This window comes from Drosophila bipectinata, chromosome XL, assembly GCF_030179905.1.
Source record: "Drosophila bipectinata strain 14024-0381.07 chromosome XL, DbipHiC1v2, whole genome shotgun sequence".
NCBI lineage: Eukaryota > Metazoa > Arthropoda > Insecta > Diptera > Drosophilidae > Drosophila > Drosophila bipectinata.
This window is the reverse complement of record NC_091734.1, coordinates 9,059,869-9,072,605: the sequence shown is the minus strand read 5'-3', so window position 1 is coordinate 9,072,605 and position 12,737 is coordinate 9,059,869. Positions and strand designations below refer to the sequence as shown.

General features: G+C 42.0%; 1 protein-coding gene across 1 annotated transcript; it reads right to left on the bottom strand.

The window, feature by feature from the left end:
* Window positions 1-2,542: 2,542 nt before the first annotated feature.
* On the bottom strand, window positions 2,543-3,524 carry ac (achaete). The gene has a single exon (XM_017251066.3). It carries the CDS (start codon window positions 3,454-3,456, stop codon window positions 2,818-2,820), a length of 639 nt encoding a protein of 212 aa, XP_017106555.1. The 5' UTR covers window positions 3,457-3,524; the 3' UTR covers window positions 2,543-2,817.
* Between the last annotated feature and the right edge of the window lie 9,213 nt (window positions 3,525-12,737).

Here is a 12,737-nt window from a genome sequence, read left to right as displayed (position 1 = left end):
CAGATACGCCCACTCCTTGAGATACAAATCTATCCGATGGATATCGGTGCGAATATCTCTAATTGCAATGCGGTCTCTTTTCTAGCACTCTCACGCCCTTAGCTCGTACTCTTTCTGGTACTTGTGATGCCATCTCTTTCGGGGCAGAGAAATCTTGGAAAGATGTCATGGACGAACATAAATTACATTATTCTTTGTCAACATTTGTGAGTCAAAAACGCGTTCATGTTAAACAAATAACTCACTTGTTGCAACTTGTTGCAGCATTGCACTCGCACGCCTTGCCCCCTTTTGTGGCAAAAGTTATTTACGAGACATCAGTCAGCATCAGACGGTGGTGTCTGAAAGGCATGAGGGCTGTGAGGGCCATGAGGGCCGTGAGGCGGTTGTGTTGTAATCAGAGCATCCTTAATAAATCATAAATTTATTCGCCCAGAAAAAGCAACAACACACACACTTGCAACACAGCCACTTGCAACTCAGCAACTTGCATGTAAAGAAGCCTGACTGAAGCCGGAGGGCTTTTTTGGAACAGCCCCAGGGAACTGGCAAGTCGTTCGCTCCTCACTGGATCTGATACACATATTTCTGCATATATTTTCGATGGCGTTTCGATGGCCCCGGGTTTTGGGCCGTTGTAGCCCCGTTTTAGCCACGTTTTTGGCCCTTTTTAGGGGCCATGTCAAACGTATTATTAACTTCACACAAAAAGCGTTCGATTTTGCACCGTTTGCTGTCGCCGGGACATTGTCGTATGTCGCATATATCGACCGCCAATGGAGGAGACTTGCCACATGCCCCTTTGCCCTTATCCATACTCATCCCCATCCCCATCTCCATCCTTTGTTGTGCCTCCTCCTGGTGTCTCCCTCAATCCTGAACCAACTCCACTTCATATGCAATGCAAAAACAGGAAAAAGCCGGAAATAATAATTCGATAAATGCGCCATGAAGTGCCCTGAAGTCCTCAGAACCGTTCGATTTTTGTAGAGCCACAGATCTTTGTCTTAAAAATAAAATACAACACTTGGAGAATAGGCTAGAGGGTTTTAGGTATATTTTTTTAACTAAAATTTAGAATAAGGAAATATTAAAAGTTTTTTAAGGTGTTTCTTCCTAGAAGCCTTACTTGAAATTATTTTCTTTAAAAGATTATTAATATTATAAGTATTTATTTGACATTATGGTGCTATTTTATTCTCTATATAATATCTTTCTTATATCAAAACCGATAATAAAATTTTTATTAATTTTATAAACCGTATTTTCTCTCGCTGTATAACCTTTTTTGCAGAATCGCTTCTTTATTTGCACTCCATATCGAATCGATTGAGGTGGAAACTTTGGCCCGAAGAGCCAGGGATCGGTTATAGCCAGGGCCATATATCTTCTTCCACCGATTAACGGAAGTGCGTAGACCCCAACACGTTTATCTATTAATGAGGTTCAGTTGCCGAAACAGGAAATGCGCGTGGGAGTTGCTATTTCAACGGATGTCCAATAAAATGGCAAAGAAATAAAAATACCTAGATCAAGAGGAAGTGGTTAAAACAAAACTACTATACTATATCTATATATACAAATTAATTCGAATATATATATATATATTTAAATAGATTATCTTGCACAAAGTCAGCGCAGCAGCTTCCGTTGCAATGTGGCCGTGGAGTCCCATCGGATTCCTTCAACTTTTGTCGGGGGCGATCTGAGATGCAGAAGTATCCATGGTTTGCCTGTTTTGCCAGCATTTCTGGAATAACTCAAAATTAGTTCAACAACTGGAGGACAAGTCTGTGAGACAGCCTGCAGGACAGCTTGGAGGACAACCCGTAGGACAACCTGTAGAGGACAATTGGCGGCGAAGTAACACACAAATCGATCGATCGATCGCTGGGAATTGTCGGCATTTGGCCTCTGATTAACTTGGCCCATAACTCGGTCTTGGCCAATATGCAAATATGCAGAAATGCAGCAAGTAAATTACTTTAGTTAACCCAACTCAAGCCTGATTGGATTGTTTTTATGCAAAACTTCTTGACAAATTGTTAGGATAATTCCGCGGTTTTCCCTGCTTACTTGGGTTTTTGTAAATGCTTAACGGTTTGTTTAATCAGATACTTATTGATTCTTTTGAATAATTTGTTTCGAATAATACATTTTACCACAAAAACAAAAAGGGTTGAATTTTCGTAAAATATTGACTCAGATTTCAGTTAAAATTGTGCGCCAATTCGCACCCGAAGGGATATTGAAGAACCATTTTGTGATTAGCTCTTCAAGTACCATCTTTCCTCATTCATTGCTTAAACATATCGTTTTTAAATTTTTCTAATTTTTTCCAAGTACCCTCATGAAATTTTGGGTGTACGAGTGTCTCAGTTGGAATACTGTGTGTCTTTTTTTTAACGCCTTTAGATTTCTCGCCAGCTCCCTCTCGCCAGAAAAAGTCAGCTCCCCAAAACCAATTTTCCCAATCTCCCAAAAGCAAAAATCACATAAAAATTTCGTTTATAATTATCAGTTTAATGTCCTCCATGTTTGTAAAAAAAAAAAGTTCTTAAAACTACATTGTCTTCCATTATGAACTAGATCTTAGGGCTAAACAGTCTTATAAACTATATAAAAACCAGGCACATACAGCGCTCTCTTACATAATACTTTGTACAGGTTGAAAAAAAAATGTTGTATGTTTTTAGTTTTGGATAATAAATACTTTGCGGCTGAGGTAATACTTCGTGTTGGCCAATCAATGGTTTGCAGTGTGTGTGTGTGTGTGGCATGCGACTAGCAAAGGATGGTGGGTCCTTTGGGATTTGCTTAAAGATCGTCCTGCCAGAGGGAAATGTAGTCGAGGATGTCATCATCCTCGGCGCCGGAACTGCAGGAGTTGTTGCGATAATCTTCGTAGCTGTTTTCCAATTTGGTGGAAATGGCAACAGGCGATGTTGTAGATGTTGCGGATGTTGCAGAGGGAGTGTAGTACGACGAGCTGTTGCTGCTGCTGCTGGTGTTGCTGTTGCACGAACTGACACTGCCAGTGGGTGAGCTGAGTTGCAATTGTTGCTGCCACGCGTAGAAATGTTGCTGCTGCTGCTGCTGTTGCTGGAAGTGCATGTGTTGCTGTTGCAGTTGCTGCTGCTGATGTTGCTGCTGCTGCTGGTCGTTCTCGTCGATCAGCTTCTGGAGTCGGCGGATGTATTCGACTGCCATTTTCAGAGTGCTGACTTTGCTGAGTTTCTTGTTGGCACCGGGTCCGATGCCGCGACGACCGTTGCTCAGGTCGGCTATCACGGCCACCGGTATGTGCTGCCGGAGTTGGCTGAAGCCGTTGTTGACCTGCTTGACGCGGTTGCGTTCCCGGGCATTCCGCCGGACAACGGACGCGCCACCGCTCACCGGCGACAGGGAGTCATCGTTGTAGAACAGAGACGTTTGATTCTCGCTTCCCAGAGCCATGGTTACGATATTTAGAGAATTAGGTTTTTATTTTTTGGAGAAATTCTAGAGATGATTTCTTCTCGAGCGCTGGCTCCGTTCTGATGCCCTTCCCCGTGCCGTTCGGGCTATTTATAGGGGCCCGGACCCGATCCCGGGCCCTCTGGGATCTCACCTGCATTTAATCTACCTACCTGCCTTTTGGCCTGTCGGCCTTTCGGGCCCTCCAACAAAAACAAACGAAAATAAAAGGTGCAACAGCATCACTCAAGGATCCAGCTCAGAGAGCCTCTTATTCGTTGCGAGTGAATCTTGAAAATCACTCCAGAGAGAGGAACTGAGAGTGTAACTCAAAATGCAGCTGCCTCGGCGGTGAGTGTTCCCTGTCATCGAGTGGGAAGAGTTTACTGGGGATCTTGGGTTTCCAGCTGCTCCGTCTGGTGTCTGGAGTCGATCGACTGAGGTCGCGTGCCGGCTGCCAACCGGTTTCCAGTTTCCTCCAGCCTTCGGAGTCTTGAGTCTTGGCGGCTTGCGACTCCAAATCCCAGATCCCCTTTCGGCCAGTTCGGGCCCTAATGAAAGTGGCCAGCCATCCAGCCAGCCAGCCAGCCATCGTTTATGGCCCTAATAGTAGAGCCACAATAAATCAGAGGGGGCTGCTCCCAGGACCAGCACTTCGTCAACACTTCCCTCTAAACAAATCAAATCTGAAAGGCCAAGTGTTGCCGAGGTTGTATAATTAAAATCTGAATCTATAATTTTATGGGAGTTATGGGGAAGGTTTTAAATACGAACTCATGTCCATTTGAAACTCGTTCTTTTATTTCCCAAACGACCTTAAAGTCACGAAAATCCTGGACCTTGGCAAAGTTTTATGATCCATCAAGAACTCACCAGACTCCTAGGACTCCAAGGACTCGTCAACACCTCAAACGGTGATCCAGTAGAATCAGTAGAATCCAATAGAATCCCTAATCAGCCGGAGGCACTTTTCTATTAACACTCCTAATGCCCCGGGGTCCTTTCTGGGCAACGTTCCTGGCAATGCACTTCCAGCACCCGTCGCGTCAAGGACGTGGACGAACGTGGAGATCCTGGACAAGTCGAAAGCATTTTGAAAGCATTTAGCATTGAAAGAAACACCGTTGGATCCTGGTTCCTGGTTGGTCACTGCTATCCTTGCTATGCGGTCCTTGATCCTTGCTGGTTGCACGCTAGGCAACCGTGCCGAAAGCGATTCAGAAGGTAGGGCCCATTATAATATTCTGCGACCCATTTGACCTATTGACCTTTTTCAGCCCACAACACGGCACACGCTGGGCCTCATTTAACACTTCGTTTCGGCAGCCGCGGGAGATTTTTGCATTACCTCATCGCTGCATGCCACAAAAAGGACCTCTAAGGACATCTGAGCAGCAGCGGCCAGAGGTCACAGGTTCCGACGGTCACCAGATGTCCACATATCCGGTCCGTCATGCAAAATTTACTGTTGATGCAATACGAATTCGCTTTGGCCCAGAAGAATTCTAAATAATACGACAAGGAAGGGGAGAATCCCTCCAATCTTGCCCAAGAGTTGCGTGCGTTTCCATTATGAATTGTGAATTATTTAGGGTTTCTAGGTTGGCACATTCCCTCCGATCTCGGAACTCTCTGATCTGGTTCGGCACGCTTAAGGTTATGGATTTTTATTTAGAAAAATACGAATAAAGAAATACACTCATTATTGGAATGGGATATTCAATAGCATGTCGGAAGTAGAAAAGTAAAAGTAAACTGCTTGGTTTATATTTAAAATAAACATGTTTCTATAAGAAAACTATTAGAAGCCCTATACACATATTTGAAATATTTTTTAATCTTATAGGAATTTTATTCAAGCAGTTCTTGAATTTTAAGAGAATGTTTAAAAAAATAAATCATTTCTTTATCATTTCTCTCCGTTGAAATGAAACCCTTAGATAAATTAACAGTTTTAAACTCTATTGTTTAATTAAAAATCTAAACCATAAGGGTATATAAATTTCCATAAATTTCCATAATAACTCCCAGTATTTTTTTTATTTCATCCATTTCATATAAATTTCAACGTGAAGCTTGGGGCCAGAGATGCTTAAATTTTGTGCGATCGTCGGCAGCAGAAGCAGAAGGCGCTATCATTATCTGACACAAAAATTTAATATAAATTATGTTGACATGTTGGCTTAAATATGTATGGCTTTTTGGCTTTTGCCTTTGCTTTTGGCCCGTTGCTTTTGGCCTGCTGCTTTGCTTATGAACATAATTGAAGCAGTGAGGCTGTAAGGCTGTGAGGCAGTGGCGATCGTCTGCTTTTCTGTTTTCTGTCTTGGGGCCGACTAACTAGTTCAATAATTGCTACTACGACACGGCGACAGCAAAACGAATAAAAAGCAAGCTGGAGGGAGGCAGAGGACACCAGGACGGAGGCATATCCCTCGAATGAAGATGAAGTCGTCATTAATATCGACTCGGCCTGTCAATAACTTGACGTCCCATCATTTTTTCCACACTTCTTTAAAGCGGCAACTCTTATTTTTTTCTGTCTTTTTGTGTTATTTTTTTTTTTGGTGGCTTGCCACAGTGGAGCCTCGATTTAAACAGAGCAGTCCAATTTTTTTGTTTCCCGATTCATCCCAGTCCAAGGTCATTGTGGGTATAGTCATTACTCTTCTTAGCAGACTGCACTTTGCATTTCTGCGTCTTGCAACTCCTGCCACTTGCTACTTGTGTCACTTTCCGAAAGGAGAAACCGCTGCCTCATGATCCTTTTTACTTGTATTATTTTTATTTTGTTTTTATTAAAGAGCGGTGGCATTTTTAAAGCAATTTTAGACGACGTCTTAATAAATCAGAGGATTTTGGAAAGTCTGTTTAGCCTGGAAAGAAAGCTATTTATTTAAATATTTATTTTTTATCTAACTTAAAGTTAAGAAAAGTACAAAAATTGTTGTAAAATTTTGTTGAAAGAGTATAAAATGTATAATAAAATTATTTAAGGACTTTTATCTAAATCAAATGAGGTCTTTTAAGCCATAAAAAATATCTTAATGGCACAACTGTTATATCACACCTAGAGGTCCCTAAAAGAAAAGTCTAGAAATATATACAAAATTTGTTAATGAATTCCAGTACTTTAAAAATATTATCCCTATATCCTCTCCAAAGTTTATTGATCTCTTCAGATTCGATCCTCATGTTCTGTGAGCTTCTGCCGTCCTAGAGATCATTGAAAATTGTTATTGATTCCGATTCCGAATCAAATCAAAAGTCAACTGTCAACTTTTCATGGCCATCAAATTGCCGCCTGAACAGACCTGGCCAAGTGTGATGAAAGGCCAAATGCCGCAACTCCCACTCTAGAGCCTCAAATATATATATAAGATATATATCTGATTTATGGATGGCCCGTCGATTGTCAGAGCGACATCTAAGGTGCGCGTTTTGACGCCGCCAATTCTATTTCGGCCAATTCCATTGCCACTGGCAGTGATATTTATGGCCAGAAGCTGAAAACGGCCATCAGGAGCTGGCCGAGGAGCGGGCCAAGTCAAGCCAAGCCAAGCCGACCCAAGCTCAATGGCAATTTTTGATTAATTGTAATGCGAGAACTTTGATTAATTGCGGGCAGCAAGCGGCCCCAACATAACAATTTGTTTTGGCATTGCATTAAATCAGCCAACAGATTGTGGCCAAAATGGGGCTTAGGGGGACTGTAGGGGTGTAGGGAGCTACCAGCACGGCGTGAGATTGTAAGGCCAACACCTCGAAAGCCTTTGCTGCCGTATTTATGAGTTGGTAAGAAATTTATGAATGGCCGACGAGGCTTTGGCCTCGACCATCAGTGGCGGCGGCGGCTCTTTCGTTGCCAAAAAAAAAATAACACTACAACAAAATATTGCTTGTAGTTTTTAGAAAGAAAGATAGAAAGAAGAAAGATATTCTATAAAGAATTTCACAAGTGAATTAAAATACAAAAGTATTTTTGGGAATTTATCAAAAAATTTTTAAAGAGGAACTGAAAAAAAAGGAAAAGAAAGGGAAATATTGTATATGTATATGATCTAGAAATTTTACAAAAAATCTCAAGAAAAAAAACAATTTCTTAAAAATTATTTGATTTCAATTGAAAATGTTTCTCAACCAATTATTACACATTATTATTATATTTTTTTCAGTGGCAATGCGCATCTTGGTCTTTCATCCGCTGGCAATTGCAATTATGCAAAAAGTTGTCAAATACGGGAGGCATGGGGCGTGGCCCAGCATGACTATCAACAAAATATAATCAACAATAACAAAAATAAAAAATAAAAGAGACAGGGGCAAGCTATAACAACAAAAAAATTGCCCAAAAAATTGTACCAGTTTTTGTTTTTTTTTTAATATTTTCCTGCAAAAGCTCTCTCAACAATTTACATGTCTTGGAATCAAGTCGGCCTTTTGGGTGTCCCTCCCCGTCTCTGGGGCCAACAAACAAAACCAATCAACGCGTCTGTCAAAGCGAAAAAAGGCAACTGGATGCGGCAGTGGACTGGGTTTCTCGGTTATCGGTAGCCGCGCTGAAATCAGCTTCTGGCACTCACGATCACGACGCGCCAATCCGGCACAGAAAGTCCCAGACAAGTCGACAGGCGACTTTGGGCCTCCTTAGCTGCCCCGCCCTGTCCTGGAGGAGGATGGAGGAGGGGTGGGGGTTGGTGACCAGGTATGCACCTTCAACCTGCAACTGCAACTGCACTTGCAACTGCATCGGCGATCCGGCGATCTGGCGATCGACCCTTTAGCGATCCATGCTCGTTGCTCCTGTCACAATTACAACAGCAAGTGCAGCGGACTAATGACAACCACGGTGGCAGTTGGCCCAGAACAGTGGCTTAAATTTAAGGTTTTTAAAAAAATAATATCTTTAAGATTAAGATAGTTTTTAGCCAAGACAGGATTAAAAAGAGAAGCCAAAAACAAAGGCAGGGTAAAGGAACCTTATCGTTAAAGTAAATAAAATTTGAGAAAAGAAATTATTAATCTAAACATATAAAGCCTACAAATAAAGTCCGATAAGTTAATATATCTTTAATATTTTTAAAAAGGCCCTTTAATATTAAACCTTTATAAAAATCCCCTCAAACCACTGTGCCAGTTGACATGGAAACCTGATATTGCACACACGCGCCTCTTGGCCCGAGCCTCTGGGACTGAGGTCTTTGAGGTCTTGAGGTTTGCGAATGGTATGGGTATGGGGATGGGATTTTTATTCGGATACTACAGGTACTGCAGCCTGTCGTCGTCTTGGCCAGAGTCTCAGTCCCAGACACGGCCCAAAGTCTGAGGTCTTCTGGCCTTTTGGCGTGCGCGTGCAGTGCAATTAACTTTTGTAGTAAGTCAGGCAACACTTGACATTGACTTCCCCGGGTCTCAGGGCTTAAGCTCCAGTGCCAGTGGACTTGGGGCGACAATTTCACCTGTTGCATGGCCGCTGACACAGTAACTTATATTATTTGCATGCGTCGAACTGGTTTCCCCCCTCCAGGCACACAAAAATCGTCTCCGAAGCGAGCCACGTGCAGGGAAACTACAAAAAAAAACACAATAATAATAAATAATCTAGGTTTTATAGTCTAGGAGGAATTACATTTTTTTTGCAGCCCTTGTGGGCGTGGACAATTAGGGCGAGTTCAGGGGTCAGTTCGAATTACAGAGTCGAGGAGCTCGTTAGCCAAAGTGACACGCTGTGAGGGACCAGGGATTAGCTGGCCCAGAAAAGTGGGAGTGGTTGCAAGAAGGCGTTAACCAATGCCGGCCAATTTAATTTGGGTTAGTCTCAATGGGGCAATTACAAACTGTTTCTTGTTCTATTAGCTGAGTTTTTGGCAATTTTTGTGCTATAAAAAATAATAGACTGTCTTTAAATTAAAAATTAAATATTTGTAAGACAATATACTAAATATACTATTAATATTGAAAGAAAGCCATACTATTATAAAGTTACTTTTCTATATTTGTTTTTTTTCTATTATACTTTCTATGATTTAAAATTGTTATACAATTTCTAGATACTGCTTCCCAAATAAAAGTTACTTAAATTTATATTTTATTAAGAGTAAAATATTTTTAAACTATAATTTATTTATTCCCCTTACTATATAACTTTTAAAATTGTTTATTTCATCAAAAACCTTACTAAACTCTCTAAAAATCCCTTAAAAGAAACCTGCATTCTCACACAAAATTTGCACCTTATTCTACCAAACCAACCTCCTGACCCGCCTCCTTTGACCTGGCGTGGACCTGCCCTGTCTCTGTCCCGTCTTGGCCAATTTAATGTGGGTCACTCCCGAGGCACTTGAGGCAATTACAAATGTTTTTTCCATTTGCCAGGTTATTAATTTTCCAGAGCTCAGAGATCGGCAATTTCAGCACATCATTAGAGTGATGTGCAGATCTTGTTTAATTTTTCTTATTTTCCTTTTTGGTTTTAATTTTATTTTTTGTAAATTTTATTTCTGCCATTCAGTTTGCCATTTGGCTCAGTTTCTGTTGCCCGAATGGGCCGATTGCGTGCGCCTCGTGTGCTGCAGGTTGCTGGTCTTAACTGATTCCCATTGATTAATTGCCATCATTAGCATACGGCAACGACGGCATGATTGATATGGATATGGATATGACCAAGTACATACCTCACATACAAGGATATATATATTTTTTCTCATATATGGATGGTGGACCACCGGCGTGGTTTCACCTCGGACATGTGGAATGTGGAGCTCTTAATGCACTTGCCTTTTGGGGCAAGTGGCTCTGACTTTTTGGCATAGAGTTGGCCGGGCCAAACGGGCGCTAATTGTTAACAAATTGTTGTGGCCGAAAGGGAAGAAGAGGGCACCGATGCAGCCATAAGGCACGCAAGGTCTCAGTATCGGAGTATACATCTCCCCCTTTCGTAACCCTTTTCTTGCTTTTTTTTGGGGTGTTGCACGCAATCCTCGCGTAACTGAGAAAATCCATTACAAGGCATCTTCTTACAGGGTCACGCAGAGCAATCTTTTTGGCACAGTAGCCGGCAAAGTCGGCGTTGTCAAGTTTATTAGACCCAACCCATAGAGGATCCCGTCATTAAAACGAGAGCAACAAAGTCGTTGGGGCCGCATTCCAGGCAACACAAAAGTAGGAGTCCTGGGAACACAAATTGAATATTAAATGTTCAAGTAGAGGATGTGACTAACAACATTTTGATTGATTTCTTTTAAATTGCACTCCACTATCCAAACATACAAGTTTCTCTCTAGCCCTCGCTCTGATAAAGCCATCTTATCTAAAATATTATTATATAAAAAACATAATTTTAAATTTAATGAAAATCATTCTGTGATGGCTAGACTCTTAGTTCTCATTCACACGTTCTCGTGTTTCCTGTCCTGGCTCCTATTTAATGGCTCCTTGGGCCGCCCTTCGCCCGGGGAATGTGGAATCCTGGTAGATGTGATCGATTGAATAGACGGTGCCGCCCCATAATCTTCTGCCATCGGAGTGATCGGGGCTCGTCATCATTATGCTGCCCATGGCTGCCATAACTTTCCATCAACAGTTTCGATTTCAATACCGAGAGTCCCCCCAAAGCTTCCCAGCTTCTACCATCCATCCATCGAAGCTACAGGCAGCCATATACTATCCCCTGGCCACTGTCAACGGTCTGCGGGTAAAAGTAGCTAACTACCAGTTTTTCCTGGCTTTTGATTTCATTTAGTTTCATCTTTTTTTTATTGATACTCTAAAAAGGGGTATCTTGAAGTTATGAAAACTAAGGGCTTAAGATTCTTAAGAATCTTTTTACTAGAGACTTTCATAGACTTACTTTAACTTGTATTTAAAAACTTAAATTTTTTTTTAAAAGAGTATTAAGCTTGTCACGGTATCTCCTCTCTGTTTTTTTTTTTTTTGAATTTTTGCTGCTGGGCTGAAACTAAAACTGAGACTGATACTGGACACACTGCCTGGGGCAACAATTTCATTTTCACTCCCGAGGCGCATCGGAAAGGCCGAGGGCGATGATTATTATGATGATGATGTGGATGATGATGAGGCAGGCAGGCGACCGCAGGCAAAAGTGTGCCCCAATTTAATTGAAAGCGGTTTCCGAGCGGCCTTGGCGTCTCCCCAGTCTGCCACGCCCCACCCTTGCTTGCCCCAGCCCCTGCCATTTCTGGCTCTGTTTTTTTTTTTGTATTTCGAATCCAGTCCAGAGGTGTTGCTTTAGCTTTATTGATTGAATTGACGAAATGGAAATTTGTCAATTCTCACCTGGCACCTGTGCTTCGCTGCCGTGCATTTTTGTGGTCTTGTGAGTTTCGAGATCCAGATCCAAGTCGAGAAATCGAAATCGAAATCGAAGTACTGCTCTTGTCTTGCGGTCTTGACTTTCAGTTTTTTTTTTGTTTGAGAGACAAGGTCGGTCTGAAAATCGAACCCGGCAAGTCTTTAAGATAAAGCAAAGTAAATACAACTCAATCGCATCCTTTCGGGCCACTATCCTTTGGCCTGCTGATGTGGTCCTGCCGTTATCCTGCCCAACCGGCGACATACAAGAATAACCTTTTAATTAAACCATGGCCTCGCAAATGGCGATAAGAAACGTTTGACGCTCTTCACGCGTGTTTGTCATATCGGAACTGAACCTCAAAAAAAAAGAGACAGTCCGGGGGAAGAAAAGGAAACTAATCTCCGAAGAACCGGACTTATCAGAGCACACACACGCAGTCCGATGAATGAACTCTTAATATGGGAAAAAAGTCAAGAAAATAAAAAATACATCACCTTATCCGGACACTACGACCGCTCATGAATGAAACTCGTTTGACATTTGGCAAACGATTAGATTGGATTGCAAGTGCATTAGTTTCTCTCCAGCTGCAGTCTGTGGCTCAGTTTTTATTTTTTTACCTGCCACAGATACAAAATTGTATCTTTTTGTGCGGCTACACGCTACACGCTCGATATCGCTATCTTTCGGGTTCTCAGTTTCTGGTTCCTCTTCATGGGCAGTTTTTTTTTTTTGATACGGTTCTGTTTTTATATTTTTATGAGCTTGCCACCAACCAAGAGCCGCCGGAAAAGTCCAGTTCAATGCAATTTCGCGTGCAACTCGCTCTGATGTCATAAACTGTGCCCATTAAAATGAAATTTCAATTGCTGCTGCCGAATCATCATCATCATCGTCGTCGTCCTCGTGGCTGGGCATAATCATCGCATCCCAAGGGGCCGGACAAGCGCGAATTGAGCGATTAACC

What these genes read in the sequence shown, in the direction of transcription:
- ac (XM_017251066.3), bottom strand. Translation starts at nt 3,456, where the DNA reads ATGGCTCTGGGAAGCGAGAATCAAACGTCTCTGTTCTACAACGATGAC.